At 38.1% G+C, this 23633-nt stretch overlaps 4 protein-coding genes across 5 annotated transcripts; 3 read left to right on the forward strand and 1 right to left on the reverse strand.

The window, feature by feature from the left end:
• Positions 1 to 975: 975 nt before the first annotated feature.
• Positions 976 to 3838, forward strand: LOC140781630 (protein NRT1/ PTR FAMILY 3.1). Its single transcript, XM_073127700.1, has 3 exons — positions 976 to 1163; positions 1869 to 2655; positions 2803 to 3838. Exons 1-3 carry the CDS (start codon positions 1097 to 1099, stop codon positions 3725 to 3727), a joined length of 1779 nt encoding a protein of 592 aa, XP_072983801.1. The 5' UTR covers positions 976 to 1096; the 3' UTR covers positions 3728 to 3838.
• A 2827-nt stretch (positions 3839 to 6665) lies between these two features.
• LOC140781631 (cytochrome P450 CYP94D108-like) lies at positions 6666 to 8662 on the forward strand. The gene has a single exon (XM_073127701.1). The coding sequence runs from the start codon at positions 6995 to 6997 to the stop codon at positions 8540 to 8542; it is 1548 nt and encodes a 515-aa protein (XP_072983802.1). The 5' UTR covers positions 6666 to 6994; the 3' UTR covers positions 8543 to 8662.
• Positions 8663 to 9654: 992 nt separating this feature from the next.
• On the reverse strand, positions 9655 to 11307 carry LOC140781632 (pentatricopeptide repeat-containing protein At4g14170). Its single transcript, XM_073127702.1, has one exon. The coding sequence runs from the start codon at positions 11234 to 11236 to the stop codon at positions 9791 to 9793; it is 1446 nt and encodes a 481-aa protein (XP_072983803.1). The 5' UTR covers positions 11237 to 11307; the 3' UTR covers positions 9655 to 9790.
• Positions 11308 to 13411: 2104 nt separating this feature from the next.
• Positions 13412 to 18227, forward strand: LOC140781633 (uncharacterized). Of its 2 annotated transcripts, XM_073127703.1 has the most exons (7): positions 13412 to 13570; positions 14217 to 14374; positions 14461 to 14699; positions 14779 to 15037; positions 17038 to 17217; positions 17609 to 17764; positions 17848 to 18227. In XM_073127703.1, exons 2-7 carry the CDS (start codon positions 14372 to 14374, stop codon positions 18022 to 18024), a joined length of 1014 nt encoding a protein of 337 aa, XP_072983804.1. In that variant the 5' UTR covers positions 13412 to 13570; positions 14217 to 14371; the 3' UTR covers positions 18025 to 18227. The 2 variants fall into 2 exon arrangements, with proteins under 2 accessions (XP_072983804.1, XP_072983805.1); XM_073127704.1 differs by lacking the exon at positions 13412 to 13570 and having other exon boundaries at positions 14233 to 14374; positions 14833 to 15037.
• The last annotated feature ends 5406 nt before the right edge of the window (positions 18228 to 23633 follow it).

Consider the following 23633-nt stretch of genomic DNA (forward strand, 5'->3'; position numbering starts at 1 on the left):
CCCAAAGCAAGCAAACAACAATTAATCACCAAACTGTTCCTTAAAGGAGAAAGGCAATACCACATGAAAATGACACCACCACTGTGGCATGCATTGTCCTCTCCCACCTCCATCTCCACCTCCACCACCACCACCACCACCGCCATGATCGATCTCAAAGCCAACACATGGTGAAGTTGGCCGCCGTGCATCAAAAAGTGGAGTCCTTTTCCTACTCTGCTTGCCGTTTGTGCACCAAAAGAACCCACGTCGATTGATCTGCCAATATAATAATATACGAGTCCGAATGGTGCACTTAATTACTATATTCAGATATATCATCATTTGTATTTTAAATCTACAAGAACTTATAATATTACTGAAATCTATAGCATTATTAGTAAACGTATACCAAAAAAATATATCAGATATTATTGTAAAAATATGAAAAATAGTCTTACCATAATCTTAGTTCAGATGCTATTCGTAGTAGAAAAATCTCAACCCACATGAATTGGATTTATCCTACCCGTTTTCACCCGCAAGTGCCAACGTGGGCATCATCTCTAGCTCTAAACCCTAACAGGCTGCAAGATTCCAAATGCCAAGAAGAAGAAGGAGATGCACGTGGCTGGGCTTTTTAGCTGGGGGACTACTCTGTGATCAAAACGTGTAAACATCCAAACTTTTGTCACTTTGAAAGAGTAGCCGTTAAAGTTGGACTGAGACACTCAGCTAGAGAGTGTTTCTAGCCGGCGTCGCGTCTTTAGGGTTTTTTTTTTTTTTTTGTCTGACAAGTTTACGACAGGCATGACGCATATGATATGAGACATATGATCCTCAGAAAGAGACATCACTATGATTAATTTCATTTGTATCCTTCTCTTTATGGGATCCTCTGCAGATTAGAACTCACGAATTTGCTACGTACCTTAAATATTATATATACATACATATATATAAATATATATATATAATATGTATATATATATACCCCGGCCCTCACATGGAATGCAGGATAGTGGGCATTGGTCCTCCCCTAACTCGTGACTCTATTATTTGATCTCCTCTTATTCGCCATTGGTGAGTTAAACTTGGAAGCATCCAGCTCAGAGCAATGGCTGAGGATGGAAGAGAGAGGGAGGGGAAGCAGGGTGGTTTCAAGACCATGCCATTCATACTAGGTGAGAGATATTAACCATACTCACGTTATTTTTTTTTTAGCATTGTATGTTAATTTTTCTTCTGGGTTTCATAAGATTCTATCTGGAGGAATATTTATCTAGTCATTTTATAGATCTGGTGCTGATCATGATGGGATTACATCAAACTGTAATCAACTAGGAATATTGATAATTTACCTCAATCTTTTTTTAAAGAATAAGCTATGCCAAGTGGGAATCTTTTATTTCCTTGTTATTTTGAACAAGAACATTTTCCAAGTTCATCAAGGTCTTTATTTGTCTAGCTTTCTTTCTCTGGGAAGAAGTAAAAGAAAGCCTTGCCTTGGTGAGTCTCTTGTTGCAAATAGTAATCGGAAATTGAAACTTTTAATCGATTATATGGATGTAAATCTATCTGGAAATTTTTCTTTTTAAATAAGAGTAAGTGAGTGGGTTTCTTTGATATAATCGACCATCAAAACAAAGCCAGGAAGAAATATTTTACTAGCTGGATGTATATATGTTTGGGTTTCTTTCTCTATTAACTCCATGACTGAATGCCAAGCCATGTCTCATTGGTTGTCTCAGACTGACTCATTTATGCAATCACCAATGAAGAACCTAAACTTTACCATCTAAAAGAATTCCTTTTTTATTTTCTCTCTTTTGTCATTTCATCAAACACTTAAAGTTTCTCTCTCTCTCTCTCGCTCGCTCTGCATGCAGCAAATGAAGTATGCGACAGATTCGCGACCACTGGCTTCAATGCCAACATGATCACCTACTTAACTCAGCAGCTCCACCTCCCTCTAGTCGAGGCCTCAAATACCCTCACCAACTTCGGCGGCACGTCGAGCCTGACGCCGATCATCGGCGCCATTATAGCTGACTCCTTCGCCGGCCGCTTCTGGACGATAACCGTCGGCTCAATTATCTACCAGTTCGGCATGATCAGCCTCACCGTGTCTGCCCTCCTCCCGGCTCTCCGGCCGCCGCCATGCTCCCCGCCACAAACCCAATGTCATCAAGCCTCCACGTGGCAACTCCTAGTCCTATACCTATCGCTGCTTTTGACGTCGATCGGTTCCGGCGGCATCCGGCCATGCGTTGTCGCCTTCGGCGCTGACCAGTTCGATCTGCACGGGCCGCGGCCGGCGGGGGGCACGCAGAAATGGAGCTTTTTTAATCTCTACTTCTTTAGCATGGGTTTAGCTGTGGTCTTGGCGTTGACTGTGGTGGTCTACATACAAGAGAATGTGGGGTGGGGTTGGGGATTCGGAATTCCAACCATTGCTATGTGCATCTCTGTGATAGCCTTTGTGTTTGGCTACCCTTTGTACATTAAGATGAAGCCAGGTGGTAGCCCTTTGACCAGGTTGACTCAAGTCATAGTTGCTGCCTTTAGGAAGAGGAATGTGGTCAAACCTGATGATCCAAGTTTTCTATACGAGAATAAGGAGCTGGACATTGATATTTCCACTACTGGGAGACTTCTCCATACCAACCAACTAGTGTAAGCCTACACCATCAGAACTATTAGTTTAGTGGCAATATTTTTTATTTTTTATTTTATTTAAAACTTTATGAAACATAGACTATAAGTGTTTTTTTTTTCTAGTCGCCGCTAAATGTAGTACAATGTTATGTTGTGTATACTTAGGTTCTTGGATCGAGCCGCCATAGTGACAGATGCCGACATGCTGGAATCCGGCCGGCCGGGGCTGTGGAGGCTGTCGACGGTCCACCGCGTCGAGGAGCTGAAATCGATCATCAGAATGCTGCCGATCTGGGCCGCCGGGATCCTCCTCGTCACGTCGGCCTCGCACAACTACACGTTCACGATCCAGCAAGCGCGCACCATGGACCGCCACCTCTCGCCGCATTTCCAGATCCCTCCGGCCACCCTCTCGATCTTCTCCGTCCTGTCCATGCTCCTCAGCTTAGCCTTCTACGACCGCGTGTTCGTGCCCGTCGCCCGCCGGTTCACCGGAAACCCATCCGGCATCACCTACCTCCAGCGCATGGGCATCGGCCTCGCCATTGCCGTCTCGGCCAACGTGGCGGCCGCCCTCGTCGAGATAAGAAGGAAGGCGGTCGCCGCTGAGCATGGACTTTTAGATAGCACTAATGCAGTCATCCCCTTCAGTGTATTCTGGTTAGTGCCACAGTATGCCATCCATGGGATAGCAGAAGCCTTCATGTCTGTCGGTCATATGGAGTTCCTCTACGACCAGGCGCCGGAGAGCATGCGGAGCACCGCCGCAGCCTTGTTCTGGCTGTCGATATCGATCGGAAACTACGGCGGGACGTTGCTGGTGACGATGGTGCATGATTATACTAAGAAGAAGGGGGACTGGCTTCAGGATAATATCAACAGAGGGAAGTTGGATTACTACTACTGGCTTGTGACTGGGATCCAGGTATTCAATCTTGTGTACTATGTTATATGTGCAGCTTTTTATACTTTTAAGCCATTGGAAGTGGCTGGTGGGGTTGAGAATGGAACAAAGGGAATTGAAAAGGATGGTAGTGGAAGAGAAGTGGAGTTGTTAGGAGTTGCCAAGTCTGGAGGAAGGTTGGTATAGGTGTGTAGATAGTTAACAGTAGATAAATATATCTAAAAGAAAGTGAAGCTATCTTTCTACTGTGTACTTGAACCTAGGTATTAAATAAAATTACACGGAATCCAGTACTAATAGGTTGGTTAAAAAACACTGCGTAATTTAGATATATATATATATATATCTTCGAGTACCCTTATTTGAAATATAATAATAATAATAATAATGTGATCTATAAATTTCACCAACGTTGAAGCCTAAAGTTCCAAAAGGACAATATATTGAAGGTGACTGTGAATCAGCTAAACCATTTCAAGTTCAAATTTCCAAGAAGACATCATTCATTAGAAGATTTTCTTAGGTCTTAAATCTTTGTTACTTTATTTAATTGGTTTGCTTGGCTCCACTGAATCTTATATATATATATATATATATATATATATATATATATATATATATATATATATATATATATATCCTGAATGAAGCCTTCATCAAACCTTTCACTGAATATGGCAAACCAATTTAAATAAAAGCAGAGTAAAGGTAAGGCAACAATAAAGCATCAACCAAATGTCATTGGAAAAATAGAAAAACGAGCAATCTCATCATTCTTTATATTTTAACCAGAATAATACTGTACCATTATACATATGTAAACTTATATTCTCCACACAAAGTGCCATGAAATATTCATCACATATTCTGCCAATTCACCAGTGATCTGGAAGTATTGCAAATGCCAAACCTGTATTCTCCATTTAATAATGGCATCGAGAACAAACAACTTTGTCTGCTGTGGTAAATATATGACATCCATAGGAGTCCATTATACTTTAAATATTGCAACTAGCTCAAACAAACCAAGCTCTTATGGATGAAAATTAATGCCAATTTTCTTCTGGACTTCAGTCTTTGCTAAGGTTTGTAAAATTTTAGGTCTTGGATTATGACAAGTACTGTTAAAATTAAGAAACTAAAGACAACGACATATATGGACCATCAATCATGATTTAGTCTAAGGTCCTTGATGCCGTGCAAGATAAGTTAAAGAGCAAACTAGTTTAGTAATTAAACGAACTTAGGTTCTTCAATCCTTTCTTTTACATACAAACAGCAAAGTAGTAGTAGCTGAAAAGAAAAATTATAACAAGCAAAGAGTACTGAGGAAGTTATCTGATTGTATAAATGAACTGAGACATCAAGCACCTACCATTGGAGTGCACCTCATAAGGGTAACAGGTACTCATCAATCTATCATCAAAAGAAACAAGACACAAAGAAATAGGTGAAAAAGAAAACCAATACATCGACATCGGGGATTAGCAACCATTGACATGCATGTGAGTGTTATAAGCTAGCTTAAGTAGACAACCATGACCTCATTACTTAGACAGTAGCTCTCAGCCCAGCTTCCAGTTTCAGGCTTCTCTTTACACTTTAAACTATACACTCCTCATATATCCAAAGGCCCATTTAATGGGATTCCGATTAATACTCTCAGTTTTACCATGCAAGGTGTGAAAATCTCCATGGTTGAGCAGTGATCCCTCTCAGGTCGAAAATAAGCTAAATAGAAGTCGTTTGTCTAAATCTGCATACTTGGAATTTTCGCTACTGGAGTGTTTGACGCTCTAGTCTCTTTAGTAAGCAAAGGCAGCGGTCAGCATGTCTCGACTCAAAGCAGCGATGCTCCTCAGGTCAAACCAAGCTAACTAGAAGTCGTTTCTCAGGATATGTCAAATTGGAATTTTCGTTGGAGTATTTGACACTCTGGTCTCTTAGTAAGAAAAAGGCAACGGTCTTAAAAGTGGTCAAAGTTAACCCAATATAATAGCCTATCTTTTAAATAAGTTTAAATTTAGTCTAATTAGGTTCGGTTCAACTCACCTAATCCGATTAATAAATAAATCTTGTTCATTTAGTTTATTATCTCAACCAATTTAACTCTTTTATGACTTAATTCGCTAACCCATTTATAATAAGATAATTTATTTATGATATAATAACTTGATTATGTCTTGAATAATCTGTTTATAACATAAGATAAATTTTTTTTATTTGTAATATGAATAAACTCGTTTATAACACAAATAATTTATATAAATTTAAATAACTCGTGTCACTTTTATTTATAATCCATGTAACCCATTTAATAAATAAGATAATATTAATGTTTAAAAATTTTGACCGACGTAATAAATGGATCATAATAGTGCTTGCACTATCATTACTGTAAACGAATCCGACTAAGCCGACTTGCCACCCGATTCTGTATGGCCCACTCAAACCTACAGCCATCAGGACTTTATGGAGAGCTATATTTATATTTCTTTTGCTTTTCGAATGTCGAGTGATAGTCAATGAGAAGACGGAAAAAATGAAGACCTGAACAAATTAATTAGACTTGTTCGTCTAATCAAGTTCAAATAGACCGTAGTAGCTTTAATTGGTTGGATTTGATTTTGAGACTGGTGAGGTCGGACGGTAGACTTTCTCGATGACCTGATATTCCATAGTTTCTGTTTACAAACTAATTAAGGTGCTTAATTATTGATGTGACATTGTCCAGTAGTGGTAAGAGTACCGTTGCTATGTCCTTACCAAGAAAATGATGCTAGTTGTATGAATGCCGAGGAAATCTACTTGCGTCGAATGCACTTTATCATTCTGTATTTTGACCTAATATTATTTTATCCTATTATACTATATAATGATAGTGCAAGCACTAATATACTCCATTTATAAATGGCTGCGAAATGCATTCTAATTTGTAAAAAGATCTAGTTGCAATTGTTTTCTCAGTAAAAAGAATATACTAATGTAATGGCTCGTACTTCGTTTTTTTTTGTTTTGAAATATTAAGTTAGAAAAATTTTATCTAATGTATTTTGTCCAAAAAAAAATACTAATGTAATGGCTCATATTTTGTTTTAAAAAAAAAAATATTACGTTATACTTAGAAATTTTTATTCTATCCAATTAGTTATCTTGCTAGAAGAGAAGAGTCGTATAAAATTCGAATACAAAAATCTAGGAGATAATCTGGCCTCAAGAGAACAAGCGAGGACTTCCCAGCATAATTAGCCCAACCTGGTAGAAATAATATCTTTTCTTAAGGGAATAAAACAATATGATATCCACTCATATACTTGGACATGGACTGGATTAATACCGTCTATAGCACAAAAATCTCTGCAGCTGACATCATGTGAACATAAGTCAAGAGGAGGTTGTGGCGATTGTGAGCATAAATACCAGAAATCTTATGCTCCAAATATACATTCACCCATGGCAACGGAAGATCTTCCTATCTCCTCTTACTCCGCCTTCCTCCTCTTCCTCCTCTCCTCCCTCTACCTCCTCTCCAAATGCTGGAAAAATAACTTCTCAAGCCCCCGCCCCTACCCTCTCCTCGGTCACCTACCCCAGTTTCTCGCCAACCGCCGCCGCTTAGCCGACTGGATCGCCTCCTCCCTCGCCGCCTCCCCGAACAACACCTTCGTCTTATACCGACCCGGCGGCGTGCGCGGCGTTATCACCGCCAACCCGGCTAACGTCGAGCACGTGCTCCGCGTCCGCTTCGACAACTACCCCAAGGGCGCCCGCTTCGTCTCCAACCTCCACGACTTCCTCGGCCGCGGCATATTCAACTCCGACGGCAACACGTGGCGCCTCCAGCGCAAGACCGCCAGCTTCGAATTCAACACCCGCTCACTCCGCTCCTTCGTCGTGCGCTGCGTCCAGCACGAGATCCTATCCCGCCTCCTCCCATTACTCCAGACCGCTTGCACCAAATCCCAACTCCTCGATCTCCAAGACGTACTTGAACGCTTCGCGTTCGACAACGTGTGCAAGGTTGCGTTTGACCTCGACCCCGCCTGCCTCGGCCAAGAAGACGAGGATTCAGACGTCGATTTCTCCTCCGGATTCGCGGAAGCGTTCAAGGACGCAGCGAATCTCAGCGCGGGGCGCTTCCGCTACGCCATCCCCAGTCTCTGGAGGCTCAAGAAGCTCCTCGGAGTCGGATCCGAGAGACGGCTCCGGGAATCCATCTCAACCGTCCATGACTTCTCGCTCCGAATCATACGGTCGCGGAAGAAGGAGATCCGTAAAGTCGCCGAGAAGGACGACCTCTTGTCCCGATTCATCGCCGACGAGAGGGAGCATTACTCCGAGGAATTCCTCCGCGACATCGTCATCAGCTTCCTCCTCGCCGGGCGCGAGACGACCTCCTCGGCGCTGACGTGGTTCTTCTGGATCTTGGCCTCCAGACCCGACGTGGAAGAGCGGATATTAGAGGAGATCCGATTAATGAGAACCCGAAAACGGAGCTCCGACAAGGATGAGCCGTCCTTCGACTTCGAGGAGCTGAAGGAGATGCAGTACCTGCACGCGGCGATATCGGAGTCGATGCGGCTCTACCCGCCCGTACCCGTTAACTCGACAGAGGCGAAGGAGGACGACGTGTTGCCAGATGGCACGGCCGTGAAGAAAGGGTGGTTCGTGTCGTACAACTCGTACGGGATGGGGAGGATGAAGGCAATCTGGGGAGAGGACTGCGAGGAGTACAAACCCGAACGGTGGCTAACGGAGGACGGGCACTTCCGTCAGGAGTCGCCGTTTAGGTTTCCGGCGTTCCACGCCGGGCCCAGGATGTGTTTGGGGAAGGAGATGGCCTACATACAGATGAAGTCCATCGTGGCGTCCATTTTGGAGAGGTTCGTGATTGAAGTGCAGGATAAGGACACCTCTCCTGAGAAAGTGATGTCGTTGACGCTTAGGATGAAGGGTGGGCTGCCCGTGAGCGTCAAGGATAGGTGTATGGACAAGATTTGATGAAAATTTTCTGGTGAACTGTCTTACAAAATAGCAGTTCAAATAAGATTTCTAGATAAAATATATATATGAAATCACATGGATGAATAATGAATTAAGCATTTGCAGACATGCATGCAATACCGTTACAAAACCATGCAGATATATATATATATATATATATTAGCAATGGAGATATATGCTTACATGTATGTACACTCAAAATTTATCTTAGGTGTCGAATCCTCTAGTAACAATAGTCTATACAAGCATAATCTAGATTATTGTGTCTTCACTAGTATCTAATATTCTTGCTAGCTAGCTAAAAGTTTGGAGGTTGGTTCGACTCTTTTTCTTTTGATGGGTATGCTGTTTCCTTTCTTGCTTTGGACCCGCAAGGGTTTTTCCCTTTGCTAACGTAGAACTAAACATTACCGGCTAACCTTTCTTTTATTCTAGAGATTGCAACATGTGATAACCTTTTTTTTCATTATACTCTTCTCACGTCGAACTGGGTCATGGTTGCCTTGTGAATACAGAAGATATATATATATATATATATATTAATGAAGACATGCTATAACTAATAATGATTTTATAGAAAAGGCTAATATTGCTATACAGAGAAACAAAAGGAAGCTTCTTTGTTATTGTACCTGCAGTGGAGGGTGGCCTCTGATTCCCAATTGTTGATCATGCATTGAATACACATAGCTACAACATGAAAAGCAACACATTATTGTCAAAGAATGAGGACAGGTCCTAATACTTGATTTTATAAAGAGAATTCTAATCAGAATACAGTAACCATATTGGAAATAATGATTATCAGAAACTTTTGATACTTACTAGTAGATAAGTAGTGGTGCAATATCCAGCTTCCCATTATTAACCATTGGGACCATATGAACGGATTGCTTCTAGTGTGAGCACAGATCTAACTCGCTGCAGGACTTGACTTCTGTCTGCAATAACATCCTCTTAGTTGTATTGGTAACACAGGTTGCACACTTTGGTGTTGATCACTTTATGCTCTAAAAGTTAGTAAACAGAGCATAACTAAAGTAGGTCGTATCTGGATATCAAAATGTTAGTGACTTAAGTCTGAGTAGAATGAGGGTTTCTGGATCTCACTCAATCTCTTTACTTCCTAGCCAAAATAGAACAATCGTGTGAGACCATCTCCTATGTCCTATCCATGTTGAGCTAGAAGAAAATGATGAGGTCACTGAAGGAATATAGCTTGAAATGTGATATTGAGTCTAGAATCTATGTGGCATTTGGTATAGATTGAAAACCATCTGATTCAATCGAGCTCCTTCCAGGAAGCTTGGCAACATTTGTCTGCTTCATAAAATCCCTTACTCTTTCTGCATCGTCAAACCGGCCAACATCTGAATACATGTTAGCCAAGCTCAAGTAGTATCCACTCTTCCCAGGACACATCCCCATCAACCTCTTTGAAACCCTTTCCCCTACTTCCACATCCCCATACACTCGGCAAGCTGCCAATAAGGCTCCTAGGATGGCCTCATCGGGCTCAATAGGCATTTCCTCTATGAATCTCTCTGCCTCTGCAAGTCGCCCTGCCCTACCCAATGCATCAGCCATACAAGAGTAGTGCTTTAACTCAGGTTTTACGCCACACTTGTTCATCCTATCAAAAACTTCCCCTGCCTCATCCACCATGCCCGCGTGCCCACAGGCAGATAACACTCCAAGAAAAGTAACCGAGTTCGGCTCTGTCCTTTCTGCGGTCATCTCCTCGAAAAGTTTCAATGCAACATCCACATTCCCACTCAAACCATGTCCAACAATCAAAGAACTCCATGAGATGACATCTTTACGCAGCATTCTACGAAATACCCTCTCAGCACAGCCAAGCACTCCGCATTTAACATACATATCTACAAGAGCATTCCCCAGTGACAACGGAAATCTCGGGCACCTTCTTACAGTGCAAGCATGTACGCTCCTCCCGTGCCTGAGCCAACCCAACTGCCCACAAGCCAGCAGCAAGCTCACCATGACAACCCCATCAAGCAAAACTCCCTCCCTCACCATCTCCCTAAAGAACCACAAAGCGGACTCCGGCTCCTGATTCTGTGCATAACCCGACAGCATTGACGTCCAGAGAACGGCATCTCTTTCACCCAATTCATCAAACAGTTGGCGTGCATAGCAAATCTCTGACGATCCAGCATAACACATTACCAAAGTGGACGCAACAAAGAGATTCCTATCCAAACCAAGTCTCACACTCATTCCATGGACCATTTTACCTGATGTAGAAGAGCCAATCAACGCGCAGGAACGAAGGATGGGCGGGAGCGTGAATTCGTCGACGGGGACATGAGAGGAGTGCATCTTGGCGAAGAAGCGCAAGGCGAGGTGCGGGAGGGAGGATTTGAAGAGCTCAGCGATGAGGGTGTTGAAGGAGTAGGAGTTGGGGAAGGGGATGTGGTGGAAGACGGCGAGGGAGGTGGGCAGGAGGCGGCGGAGGCGGGAGTAGGAGAGGAGGAGGGTGGAGGAGAGGAGGGAGGAGGAGAAGAAAATGTGGGACCGAAGGAGGCGGGCGTGGAGGTGGCGGAGGTGGAGGAGGGAGGTGGAGGAGGAGAGAAGACGGAAGTAGAGGGAGATAAGAGAGGCGGAGGAGGAGGTCGGGTAGTTATTGGGGGTGTTTTGGGATAGCAGGGGAGGAATGGGTGTGGCCATTTTAGAATTGGAGGGTAGCAACGGTGTGGCGCGCTTCTTGTTTTGAACCGCTATCCTTTTGTTCCTTTTTCTTTTCTTTTCTTTTTCCTTTGGTGTGTGGGCGGAGTTAAATCCATTTTATCCGCTTATTAACTACTCACTACTCGTGATATATAAATATATATAATTAATTTAAGTTTGTTGAATGGAGTTTGAGTGAGATAGCTTTACGATTTAGGTTCGACTTAAAATTAAATTTAGATATATATTAATGCCTCAGGCTCAAAGTTTGGAGCCAGCTGGTTTGTTTTGAGAAGTTCATTGATATAGTTGTTCCTTTTTTTAGAAAACAAATAGCGATAAGTAATTTTCACGCACTCTTATTTATAAGATTAGATCGCTCCATTGTATATTGTATTTGGCCTCAGTTCTTGTTAAATTCTACATTGAAGATATTAACGTGAATAGATTAATGCCTTTTATTTTAATAGTTTCATAACAAATCTGAGTTTCTTACTTCATTTAAAAAAGCTTTTCAAAAAAATTATTTCAAAATTTTTTAGAATAAATATATATTTAAATGACTTTCAAAATTATTTGAGAGAGTATGTGTGTGCACTTAAAAAAATTGACCTCTTATTCTAAATAATGAATTTCTAAAAATAGACTTATTTAAAATATTAGTGTTAGGTTTATTTATATTTATGTAATGTGTATAGATTTTATGTACGAGTATATGCATAAAATATGAGATATTTAATGGAGAATATTAAAGTGAAAGATTAATTTTGAAATCTGAGTATTCGAAATAATTTTAGAATTGTTATCGAAATGTTTAAACAATGTCATGATGGTCAAAGAAGTATGAAAGTTTATCTAAAACCACAGGAATAGACACTTTTGCATTTAATTGTTTAATTTGTTGTTTGAACAAGACGTTTGAACTCACTCCGGGCCTGTTTGAATGCAACTTGCAGTCATTCTCACCGTGTTTGTATATACAGAGAGTTTGTTTTGGTCGTTTAAATACACTTTGCAGGAAGTCACACATATAGAGGTGGTGTTCACACAGATAGAGGTTCATATTTAGTCGTTTATAATGTGTTCACACTTCAAGCCATTATATTAGAATATAATTGAGCTGCGTTCGAACGCACCGGCGTAATTTACAATTTTTAGAGTTATGTGAACCTGATTTGACTTAGATTTGACTTTATTTTTAAGAGATATTTTTAATTTTGAATCGGTGGACAATCTTTACAAAGATATTTATTTTATTTCTAAGAGGTATTTATTTTATATCTAAGAGATATTTATTTTATCTCTAAAAGATAATTATCTTATCTCTAAAAGGTATATAAATATTTTTAATTTAATAAGTCAAGTATTAAATTAGATATCATCTTTTAGAGAAGCCTCCGTTCATAATATTTAGATCACATTTTGGAGGCTATTGAAGATTAATTCTTAGTTTTAGACGGAACGTACCAAATCGTTCTCATCTCAACGCATTTACATTTAATATGAAAAAAACTATATCTTGAGGGTCACTGAGGTTTGGAAACCTATCATCGGAAACAATGTGTCACGAAGTCTAGTGAGCAAGGTTGGTACGTGATTGAGTTGTGGGAATCAGTGAGTGATCTATAAACTTCTTGTTAACTGTTATAGGTTTTAGTGATTAGTTTTGATCTGAAGCTTGAATCTGTTTTTTATTTTTTATTTTGAGTTTTTTCATATAATTTTTTTTGTGTTTGTGATTATCCTTTTCATACTTTATTTTTAAAATTTCATCTCTTATAGTATTCTTTATGTTTTTCAATTAATATAAGAGTATACTTAAATATTCACGTAAGTTTTAGGATAAGTTTTTCAGGATAACAAAAGAAAGTTGAAATCTGAAAAGCAATTAAATTCTTGGCGCAAGCAACAATATTTATAATATTTTTGGCACAAGCTAAGTAATTCTATTTTATCGTCGACTCATTCGTATGCGACCAAGCCTGTGGATTTTTTTTATATAAAACTTTATGCTTGCTTATCCAGCTACTCCCTCACCCCTTGGAATTCCAAATATAAATTCAAATTTAATTCGAAACCCGAAGCCAGCCGCGTTTTGGCTTTGAAAGGTCCAACTAAAACCCTCACGGTCGGAGCACGTGACTCTACCCTCCTCTTTTCTCTCTCTCTCTCTCTGCCAAACCCCTCTTTTGCTCTTTCTCTCTCTCTCTCTCTCTCTCTCTCTCTCTCTCTCTCAGTTCTCAAATCTTTCTCGCTTCGAGCTCAGAGCTCCCTCTTCTTCCATCTCTTACTTGTAGCTGGAGATAAGAGTTCGCTTTCCCTCCCTTGAATCAGGTAAATAATTTATATCCAACATTCTTCCAACCCAATTTGGGAGCATAGATTCTAACTTCTTAAGCTGGATCTCGTTTGGGCTGATTGTTGGAAGATTTTTGAGTAACTAATTAACTGTCTAGTTTGATTCTGGAGCATTGTTTGAGCTGTTTAAACCGGAGATTCTTGCATTGTTGTCTCCTCGATTCTTTTCTCCTACTTGTTCGAGGTGTAGTTTTTTTTAAAAAAAAAACTTTGTATGTGCTCGTTTTTGCATCTGGTATTTTCGAGGCTAGCGATCAGAAGGATAAATATAAATTGCCTTAGGGAGATTACCTCATGCATAAAAGGATATCATTGGATAAGAGCTAGTTAGGAAAATTTAGGGAAGTTAGAACAGTTGAATATGATACAGACATTAGTTAGCGTTTCTTTTCTTTTCTAGGATTGTTGTGCCTTGTCGGAAAAGATATTTAATTTTCTCTTTCACTTTTCCTTTTTGTTATAAGTATTCTAGGCTTCTTTTTTATGCTGCAAGTTTGTATTGAGCATTAAGATTGATTAGCTGTCTTTGCATTAAAACTTTACTTTTTTTAGGGGTATCTTTGCTTAAAATTTATGATTTTTGAATAATTAGCTAATTGTTAGGAATTCTTCTCATTGACAGTATAATGCACAAGGATCTAACCTGGTCGTGCAGCATAATGCACTCATTGAAACTAGACTGCTGAAATCATGAAGATCGTAGATGTCGTTATATTGTCAACAAGCCAGATATTGAGAAAATGGGTTACATAATCGGTGCTTGGTGATATAGAAATCATGGTACTACAATCAAATGCTTAAATCTTTTCTGTCAGATATTTTTCCAGTGATTGAAGTATACCTGAGCGTTGCTGTTATATTTGCAGAGCGAATATTCATTGAAGACATCTAAGTGTTCATTGCTTCCACTGAGAGTGATACTTGTCTTCTTTGTCTCATTAGTAGCTTTATACATATGCTATCTCTGTATGAATCAGATTACTGTAGAAAAGAATGCCAGGGATGCACTATTCACTATTAGAAAAGCAGAAAATTTATGTCCTCATAATATCCGACCTGAGGAGATACAGTATATGCACTTTCCGCAACCGAGGACTTATAATAGGTGACCTTTTAACCCTTATAGTAGTGGCACTTCATACTAGTTGCTTTCATTTTCTGAATGATGCTGCTGTTTTTCTTAGGGGTGAATGCTCATGTACTCCTGTCCTGTACTTTGTTATTGTGTCTATGCAAAGATCTGGAAGTGGATGGTTTGAAACTTTGCTGAACAGCCATCCTAATGTTAGCTCAAATGGTGAAATTTTTTCTATTAAAGCAAGACGAGCTGATTCCTCATCTATTATGAAGACCTTGGACACCGTCTACAACTTGGATTGGTTAAGCAGTGCAGCAAAAAACGAATGTGTAGCTGCTTTTGGTTTAAAATGGATGCTAAATCAGGTTTGTTCTTTATCTCTTTGGCTGCGTCATGATCATATTCATTATCATCTCCGGATACGGTTAGGGGTATAATCGAGCCGAGCTTGATCATGCTTAGCTCTGATCAAAGTTTGAATTGAAAATAATTTTGAGCCTAAATGAGCCAATCAATAAGTAATTTTAAATCTTAATCAATTCAAGTCAAATTTTGAGCTTGATCAAGCTTGAATTAAATTAAGCTTGATTTATGCTTCTCTCAAGCTTAAAATAAAGCTTAGTTCAACTATAAAAATAAAAATATTACAAATATAAACTAATAGAAATATCCAGGTATTTGGAAAAGATATGGTAGAATCAGAATTCTGATTTAAACTCTACAAGAAATATCTAGATCAGAGTATGTAGCAATCCACTTAAGCAAATTTTAGAATATAACAGAAGTATATTATAGTATAGAAAGTATTACTCATAATATATATATATATATTATAATTATTTTAAGCTTTTTCGAGGCTACTTGATCAAGTTAGCACATGATCAAGCTTGACTCAAAAATATTTTCGAGCCTAATTTGAAAATCAAGCTCAACTCAGCTTATTTTTTAGCCAAGCTTGATCGAGTCGAGCTCGAGCTGGATTTACTATTTTGACAGGTCTAGGTAGGGTGGTGGTGCTTATTGCAAATTCCAGGTTGTTTCTTGATCCCTTTGTCCAGTATTCTACTCAGAGTAGAAGTTTATAAAAAGCTTTTCGGCTCTTTTTATTCTTTTTTTTTTCATTTAATGAGGGAGCGGGAGGTCAACTTGAACAGTGTCTAGATTTATTGTTTTGGGTTTTGGCACCGACCATTAAAAACAGCAGTCTGAGTGTACCATTTTATAGAACATCTTCTGTGCATAGCAGATATCATGCTTTCACTTGAATGCTTTTGTGCTGTATTTGTGCTTCCCACCTACAAATTTTCTGCATAATGTGGCTGCGTTGTATAGATGAGTGTTCTATATGTGTTGTTCTCATTTGTCTAGTTGAAGTTCTGGTCTAGGTTCAGAATTCTGGCAGCTACTGCTGATAAGTTATCCTATAAAATATAAATAATCATATTAGGTCTTCATCATTTCCAGAGGAGCTGAACCTCGGAGAAACATGGTAACTTGTGGAGGCTTGTATTCTTGCTGGCATTTTTGGACAATTTAAAGAGCACCTATTTTATAATTTCTAGCTTAGTTTACAACTTTACATTCTTGCGATTGAGGAGCAGGATGACATTGTACTCGATGAAGAACCTCTAGATAAAGTTTTTATTTGTTTATTCTATGGGATCTTAAGGTACTCAGTCATATTAGATCTCAATGCTTTTTGATCATGACATTGAATTGATTATCTTGGCTCAAAATATTATATTTTTTCTGAACATTTTAATACATTTACTTGAATATTGAAAATGATGTGTTATGATTAATAAGCCAAACAACTAAGAATAGTAGACTTAATTTGTAGCTGCATTGAAGGTGACTGTTGACTTGGATAATTATTTAAAGAGAAATCTATCAAAAACACTTTGCCTTCTGTTTTTATTATTATTTACATCCTATCATATAGATCTTATCATTCGGCTCATGCATCTTGCCTAATGTTGACTATCAATTACTTACAGATGAGTTAAGATAACTATAGGTGCAAAATGACCATAATATCCGTGCTTTATAGGTTAAGGTAAAATTGCACGGAGGACTATATTTTAAAGTCAAATGAGGGACATTTTAGTTATTTTATTTTTTATTTTAAAAAATAATGAAATATTCTCTAGTTCTTTAACTACTGTCAGGATAAAATTAACCTAAGGTGTTTTTGAATAATTTTAGGCAAAATGTAAAGATTGAATAATAAATATCCATATGGTAGGGTCTAAACAATAATAAAAGTAAAAGGCAAAGTGTTTTCAATAGATTTTTCTTATTTAAATTAAAAATTATTATCTAAGATGACTCGATTAGTCAACTTATTTGCTTTTTGTGATTTCAGGGACTAATGGATCACCAAAAGGAAATACTTACTTACTTCAAAGCAAAGGGTGTTTCTCTGATATTTCTTTTTCGAAGGAATCTTTTGCGGAGATTCATCTCAGTGTTAGCTAATGATTATGATAGACAAGAAAAGCAGTTGAATGGCACTCACAAGGCACACGTCCACTCTAGAGAGGAGGTCGGTCTCTGTCTCTCACTTGCTTGTTCCTCCGCTGTCATCCATCCTAAAATCTTTCTCACAATAAGCTGAATCTTCATGTTTCCAGCTATATCCTCTTTCCAGCATTTAATAAGGCTGAAAACCCTCTCATATAAGAATTTACAGTATGATAACTTGTGCATATGTTTATGAAAATAAATTTCCCACATGGCACGAAATTTGCTGTTTCGTTCATGTGTTTCATCATTAACTTTACAATTAACTATCTCTAGCACTTGGAATTCTGCCGTTTGTTTTTATTTTCTAGTCCTGGTATCTACAGTAGGTTATATTCATCATGTTGCGGATCTGCCAGTAGGTATGTATTGTTGGACTGTATTGTTTTGCTGATTTGTATTGGTCTGCACAGGCTGAGATATTGGCACGATTCAGGCCCATTATCAACACTGCAACTCTAATTTCAAACCTCAGCGATGCCGAAAAAGCTATTGCAGATTGTTTACAATATTACAGCAGCATCCGGCACATAATTTTGTATTATGAAGACATCATCAACAATCAAGATGTAAGTGCAAGCTTTAATTACTAACCATCTTGTGCACACATTGCCTTACTTTCATGTCTGATTTAGTTGTGATTTCTTTGCAGGCTTTATCTCGCGTTCAAGAATTTCTAAGGCTTCCTATTAGAAAGTTAGTTAGTCATCAAGTGAAAATTCACACGAGACCACTTTCAGAGCAGGTCATTAACTGGAAGGATGTCTTGAAGACACTTAATGAAACACAGTATGACCATTTTCTTAACCACGTTGATTATTATAGTTAACATCTTCTTCATGTTGTGTCGTGGCTGTGTGTAGATGTTAACCAGTCTGATAGTTATAAATTGCTTTTCATAAGGGTTGGTGTTCCATTTGTTCTAACATTGCTCACTTATAGGGGAAAAAAAATCAATCTGCTAACAACAGAAGAAAGTTGATAAAATTTTGTCATGACATTCTGTAGTAGAATTTACCATGACCTTATACATTTCTCTTCTTGTAACTTTATCTTACCAATTTCTGCAACCAGCAGTTCTTGCTTGCCGATTATGCTGTCTAACCGACTGAATATGTTAGTTTGTCACCTTTTATTATTCACAGTCAACTGTCTTGTACATGTGACTGTCCAGAAGCAGTTACAACAAAAATTACATGTATTGCCCCTTCTTAAGGTAGGAGATGAATATGATCTGACCGATATTTAGACGTCAAGATTGTTTTGATTTATACAGATGCTACCTTGCATGCATACCCTTCAGAGCCTGTAAAATTGTGCACATACCCCTAAAGAAATGATATGTGCGCTTCCATATGGGCGATGTCTTCTGAATATATGACCTTATATGTAAAAAAAAATGTTTCAGCGGTTACTGAGTTATATATGCAAGTCTGCAACTTCTGTTGGATGTATACACAAGCCCTCCAGTGTTGGAGTGTATTAATTACACTTCTACGTTCTGATGTGTTAGATATGCAAATAAATGTTCTTTAAATGGTGTAATGTATGTACTTGGCCTCATCTTGCTGTCTCAGGAATTGTTTTCTTGCTACTGGATTATGATTTACCAAGACGTTAGACAGATGATTTGATTGGGTTTTAGAACGCAGAAGGTAATTAGAGGACAATGCATTTCTTGCAAGAACTTAGCTCAAATAAAACATTAACACTGAATCAGGAGTCACTTTATCTCCAAATTGTGATCCATGAGGTGTGGGAATATATGCCTATCTTAATCAGCATCTGTCCGCTTATTCTCAGCAATTAAAAAAGCTAATATTTGCCAATGGAGGAGAAAGAGTAACCCTAAGGTTTTTTTTACCTTTTAAATTAATTAATTGTAGACTTCTTTATGGACTCAAGTAGATAGAATTTGAAACTCTTGGTGTTGGTTGCATGCCATGGGAAGATATATTGTTATAGATATACAATATCTTTCTTCCATATACCCAATTAGATTGCATGGAATCCTTGCAGTTACATATCATGATCAGAATATTTGGTACTAAAATAATAGATGTTGTGCACTATGGACTACATGTAAATGCCATACTTATGCACGACAAGTCTTAGCTTCATTATATATTTTATAAATGCACTGAGGGCTTTTAAAGCTGTTTGCTTTGCCATGTAGCTTTTGCAAGATAATTAATGTCTCATTAGGCTATTCATTCACCACTACTAAGGCTTCATGTTTATCTAAATACCATTTGTTTGCCCCCTAATGCAAAGGAGAGGGCTTCTATATATGTGTACTCCACTAGATAGTGTCAATTCTTAGTATGCAAACAAAAGAATGTTCCTTAATCTTGCAGTATTTTATATCGTGTCAGGTATAAGTTTCTGTTGAAAAGTTAATCTAAAGGAATCAAATTATTAGGCAAACGAGATCAGTATGGAATTTTAATAGAGATGGTATAAAAAGATATTCTCATCAGGCGTTTTTCAGGAAATATGATTCGTTCTGGTGATATGTTGCAAGTCAAATTTGGTGTTTCTTTTAGGGCAAGTTATAGTCTGATTCTGAGTTACACTCCTGTACTTCAAATTTAAGTATTATATTCTCTTGTAATCAAGATCAAATTAATCGTTAGATTTTTAATTCAAAATTAATGGTACAAGTGACCAAGCTATTCTTATAACTGTTGACATATTTTTTTAAAAGTAAATCGTTAAAACACAAAATTGTTTCTGCTATCATCAAATCAAACTGTATATTTGTGGGGGTAATTTTATATCTTTGTGAATGATTGACAAACAGTTACAATTTGATCTATATCACAGTAGTGTTAAGTGTTTAAGATTTCACTGGCATTTGCATAAAAATCTCTTCAATTTTCAAAATTGAAACAATAGGTTTGTACATCTTTTATGTAAAGTATATGCATTTGTATTAATTATAGAAAGGTGTATCTAGTGTAAAAAAATGAGACACTCAGTTTCAAGAGTCTAATTTTTATTATTACTAAAATATAAGATTTTTTTTTTGGTGCAAATAACTCAGATTCCACACTTCTTCTTCTTCTTCTTCTTCTTCTTCTTCTTCTTCTTATTATTATTAGGCTAGATTCCAGATAAAATTATAGGTAGTTTTTCTAGTATTCGATGATGAGATATCTAACGTCCCTCTTTTATTTACAATAGAGTTTCTAGATGGTCAAAATATTCGAATCCTGATAGGATGGTTTCTCCTACTTATATATATATGTTACGTGCTAATATTATGCATGCATCCTAGCTAGGTAGACCATGCGTGTCATATGCTTCTTTTATGATGCTGCTATGCTTGATCATCCCCAAAAGCTTTTGAAGAGAGAAATTATTTAGTAACTACTACTTTTTTTTCTTCTTTCTATATCATTATCAAAACGTCTTCGTGTCGTATTATAATCAAATCCCATTAATTGCTCCAAAGAAGCGCCACATAAAACTTAAGATTAATTAATGTTTGATTCAATCACTTTAAATATGAAGTAAGCATTCAGCATTCATGGAAAGTTTTGGACATTTCTTCTCTTCCTTTAATAAAGTACTTTTAGTGCACGATCGAGTTTAATGATACAAAAATATATATTGTGCGATGTGTTTTGTTGTAGAGTTTCAAGTGTCCTATACAAGCATTACTTTGAGGTCCAGAAACAAGGCACTAAATGAAAGCAAATTGAGCCTTTTGATCAACCAACACCCTTCTTTTTAATACCATTGTTGTTTGGACTGATTTCAACTGTGCAAACTTGGACCATTGGAATTGATCAAACCTATTTACATATGAAATTAATAGGCAACGTACGTACACAGGTTAAAATCTTGCAAATGGAAAGAGAGCAGTCTTGAAAAGGCTAGGGTTTTCCTTTTGGCATTCACAAAAGATAAAAAGTGGTGCATGATTAGAGTAGTTAAGATTAGAAAAATGGCATGTGGGTTAATAAAATTATGTGCACTTAATGGAGACCCAATGGAGGCCAAGCTTAGGATTTAATTAATTAAAGAAGGAGATTTCATTTTCCTCCTCCATGAAGCAAGAGGAAGTAAAAGGAGGAGCAAAAGCTCAGTTGAGTGGCCTATTGATTGAACATAAAGATCCACACTTTTGGTATTGTGAGAGATGAATCTTTGACCAAAGTAGTTTGAATCTTTGGGTGAGCAATTGTGAGCAGCTAGCTAGCTAGCGATGGCAATGGCGATATATATATATATATATATATATATATATATATATATATATATATTACAAGGGAGATGTAGAGACATCCTTTAGCATGAGGGGAAAGCCATCAAAGGCACTGATATATTTTGTCTAGCTCAAAGGACATCCCAAAGTGCATCAAAATTAAAGTGAATCCTTTAAGGCTCCTCTCTGGATTTTTGGGAGGACAAGTGGTCATGCAGCTCCATGATCATAATAATGTTAGCGAAATGGATCAAATGTGGGGGTTCTTTAGTCTGCAAAAGCGTGCATTTGTGGGAGAAGGGATGAGACTGATACTATATTATGTTGCCATGGAAAGGGAAAAGAAGAAAGAAGAAGACAACCTAAAAGATACACCATTAGTTAAAGCTCAAGTTGCGTAAGAGAGCTCGGTAACGTGTCGTGCGAATGATCATCTCTAGCTAAGCGTGCGCAATTCTTATCATAATCGTAAAAATTTATCAGTATCTAGTTTTAAAGAATTGAAAACTTAACGATGTCTCATTGCCACTATAATTGGAATATGGAAACACTCATAAGTTTCTTTATAAGTTGTTATAATATATAACTAGTCATTAATTAGGCTATTGGTTTGATCGTACCTAGTGCCATATTGAATTAGAAAGGCTTAATTAGTCTATATGGTTGGGCATGAATAATAGGGTACTTTGTTTTGAACTTTATGAGATGAAAAAAATCATTCCAGTTAAGTTGAAAACAACAGTAAAATGATATTATCAGCTTTCATTAAAACTCTAATAATAAAAATTAACAACAAGTTGTAATCGAGTAAGATAGTAGTCACTCGATATTTCCTTAACAAAAAACAAACAAAAAAAAAAGTCGCAAAATTAATATTCATGCAGCATCTTGAATTAAGTGATTGAACTCAGCTCAATCTGAGCAAAGCTGGTAATGGAGAAGCATCATGGCCAGATGAGTGAGGAGTGAGGAGTGAGGAGCGAGGACGACTCCTTTGTGGCTGGCAAACATTAGGTCGAACACATAGGAGCATGTCACTGGAGCTCCACCACCCTACTTGCTGTCTACCTTTTGGGTCTTCGAATTGGAGCTCTTCCATTATCCAAACCTCTTGGAAATATATTTATACGTATAAAAAACGAATATATCTATAAATCATTATGAGCCTTTTCTTTTTTTACTTTCACTTGTGGAACAAAGCACCCATAAATATTCGAATCTTTTTTCTTCTTCCATGGTGATGTCAACCCGACAGCGTAGCTTTCTGCATGGCCGGCGTATATCCGGTTGTCGTCGAATCTATCGGTAGGGTTTTCGCGAGGGCGATGATGGTGTTATGGAGGATGGTAATGCCATTTAGGCCATTGCAGCAAGGAGGAGAAGATTGGAGTAGGGTTTTTGAGTGTGTGTGTGTGTGTGTGGGTGGTAATGACTCACTTGTAGGGTTGAGTGTCCTACAGGATGAGAAGGGATGGGATTTTTGGGAGAGGGAGAATGGGCTAGTGGGCTTCCCATGGGGCCCAATAAAGGGAGGGAGTGGAAGGGGTTATGTGTCATGATTTGGTTGGGGCTCTTGTTCCAACTCCCCCCGTGTGTACATAGCTGGAGACATTTTTGATATGAAGAGATTCCACTTTGGAAGTGTTTGGGGTTAGACAAAAGGGCGGAAGTGGATTCCTTGCTACTTTCCATAACCAAATTATTACAATTAAAAAATATATACATATTCTTACTTTGTCGTTTTCCAATTCTTGTTTTACCCAGAGATCGTCTGCCGACCCAGATGTAGGAATTATCTGCTCATTTCACACAGAGAATCTCGGGGGGAGAGAGAGAGAGAGGAATAGTGTAAAAAGAATTTATCCTCGTTTTTTTTTGTGCATATATAATGTTTAGTCCCAAATAAGGAACCTCATCCTTCCCATTTCTTCGCCATTTAATGGAGTCAGGTCAGAGCAACTTGCAATGTCCAACATCCTTGGACTAAAAATATTGGAATAAGAAGATGCATGAAATTAATTGTCAAATCAAACAACTGCATGTGGATTAAAGCACGGATGCCATAAAATATAGATACCCCTCTTTTGATCGATATATATACCTCTTTTTTTCATGCTTAATTCTCTCTCTTTCTTGCAGGCTCAAGATAATTGGGTAAAGGAAAAAAAAATCTATGGATGCATTAAGGCGGCTCCCTAGGTGCGTATGTTCTACTAGAAGGTGGT

This window comes from Typha latifolia, chromosome 2, assembly GCF_019914945.1.
Source record: "Typha latifolia isolate L0001 chromosome 2, TyphaL0001v2, whole genome shotgun sequence".
Lineage (NCBI taxonomy): Eukaryota > Viridiplantae > Streptophyta > Magnoliopsida > Poales > Typhaceae > Typha > Typha latifolia.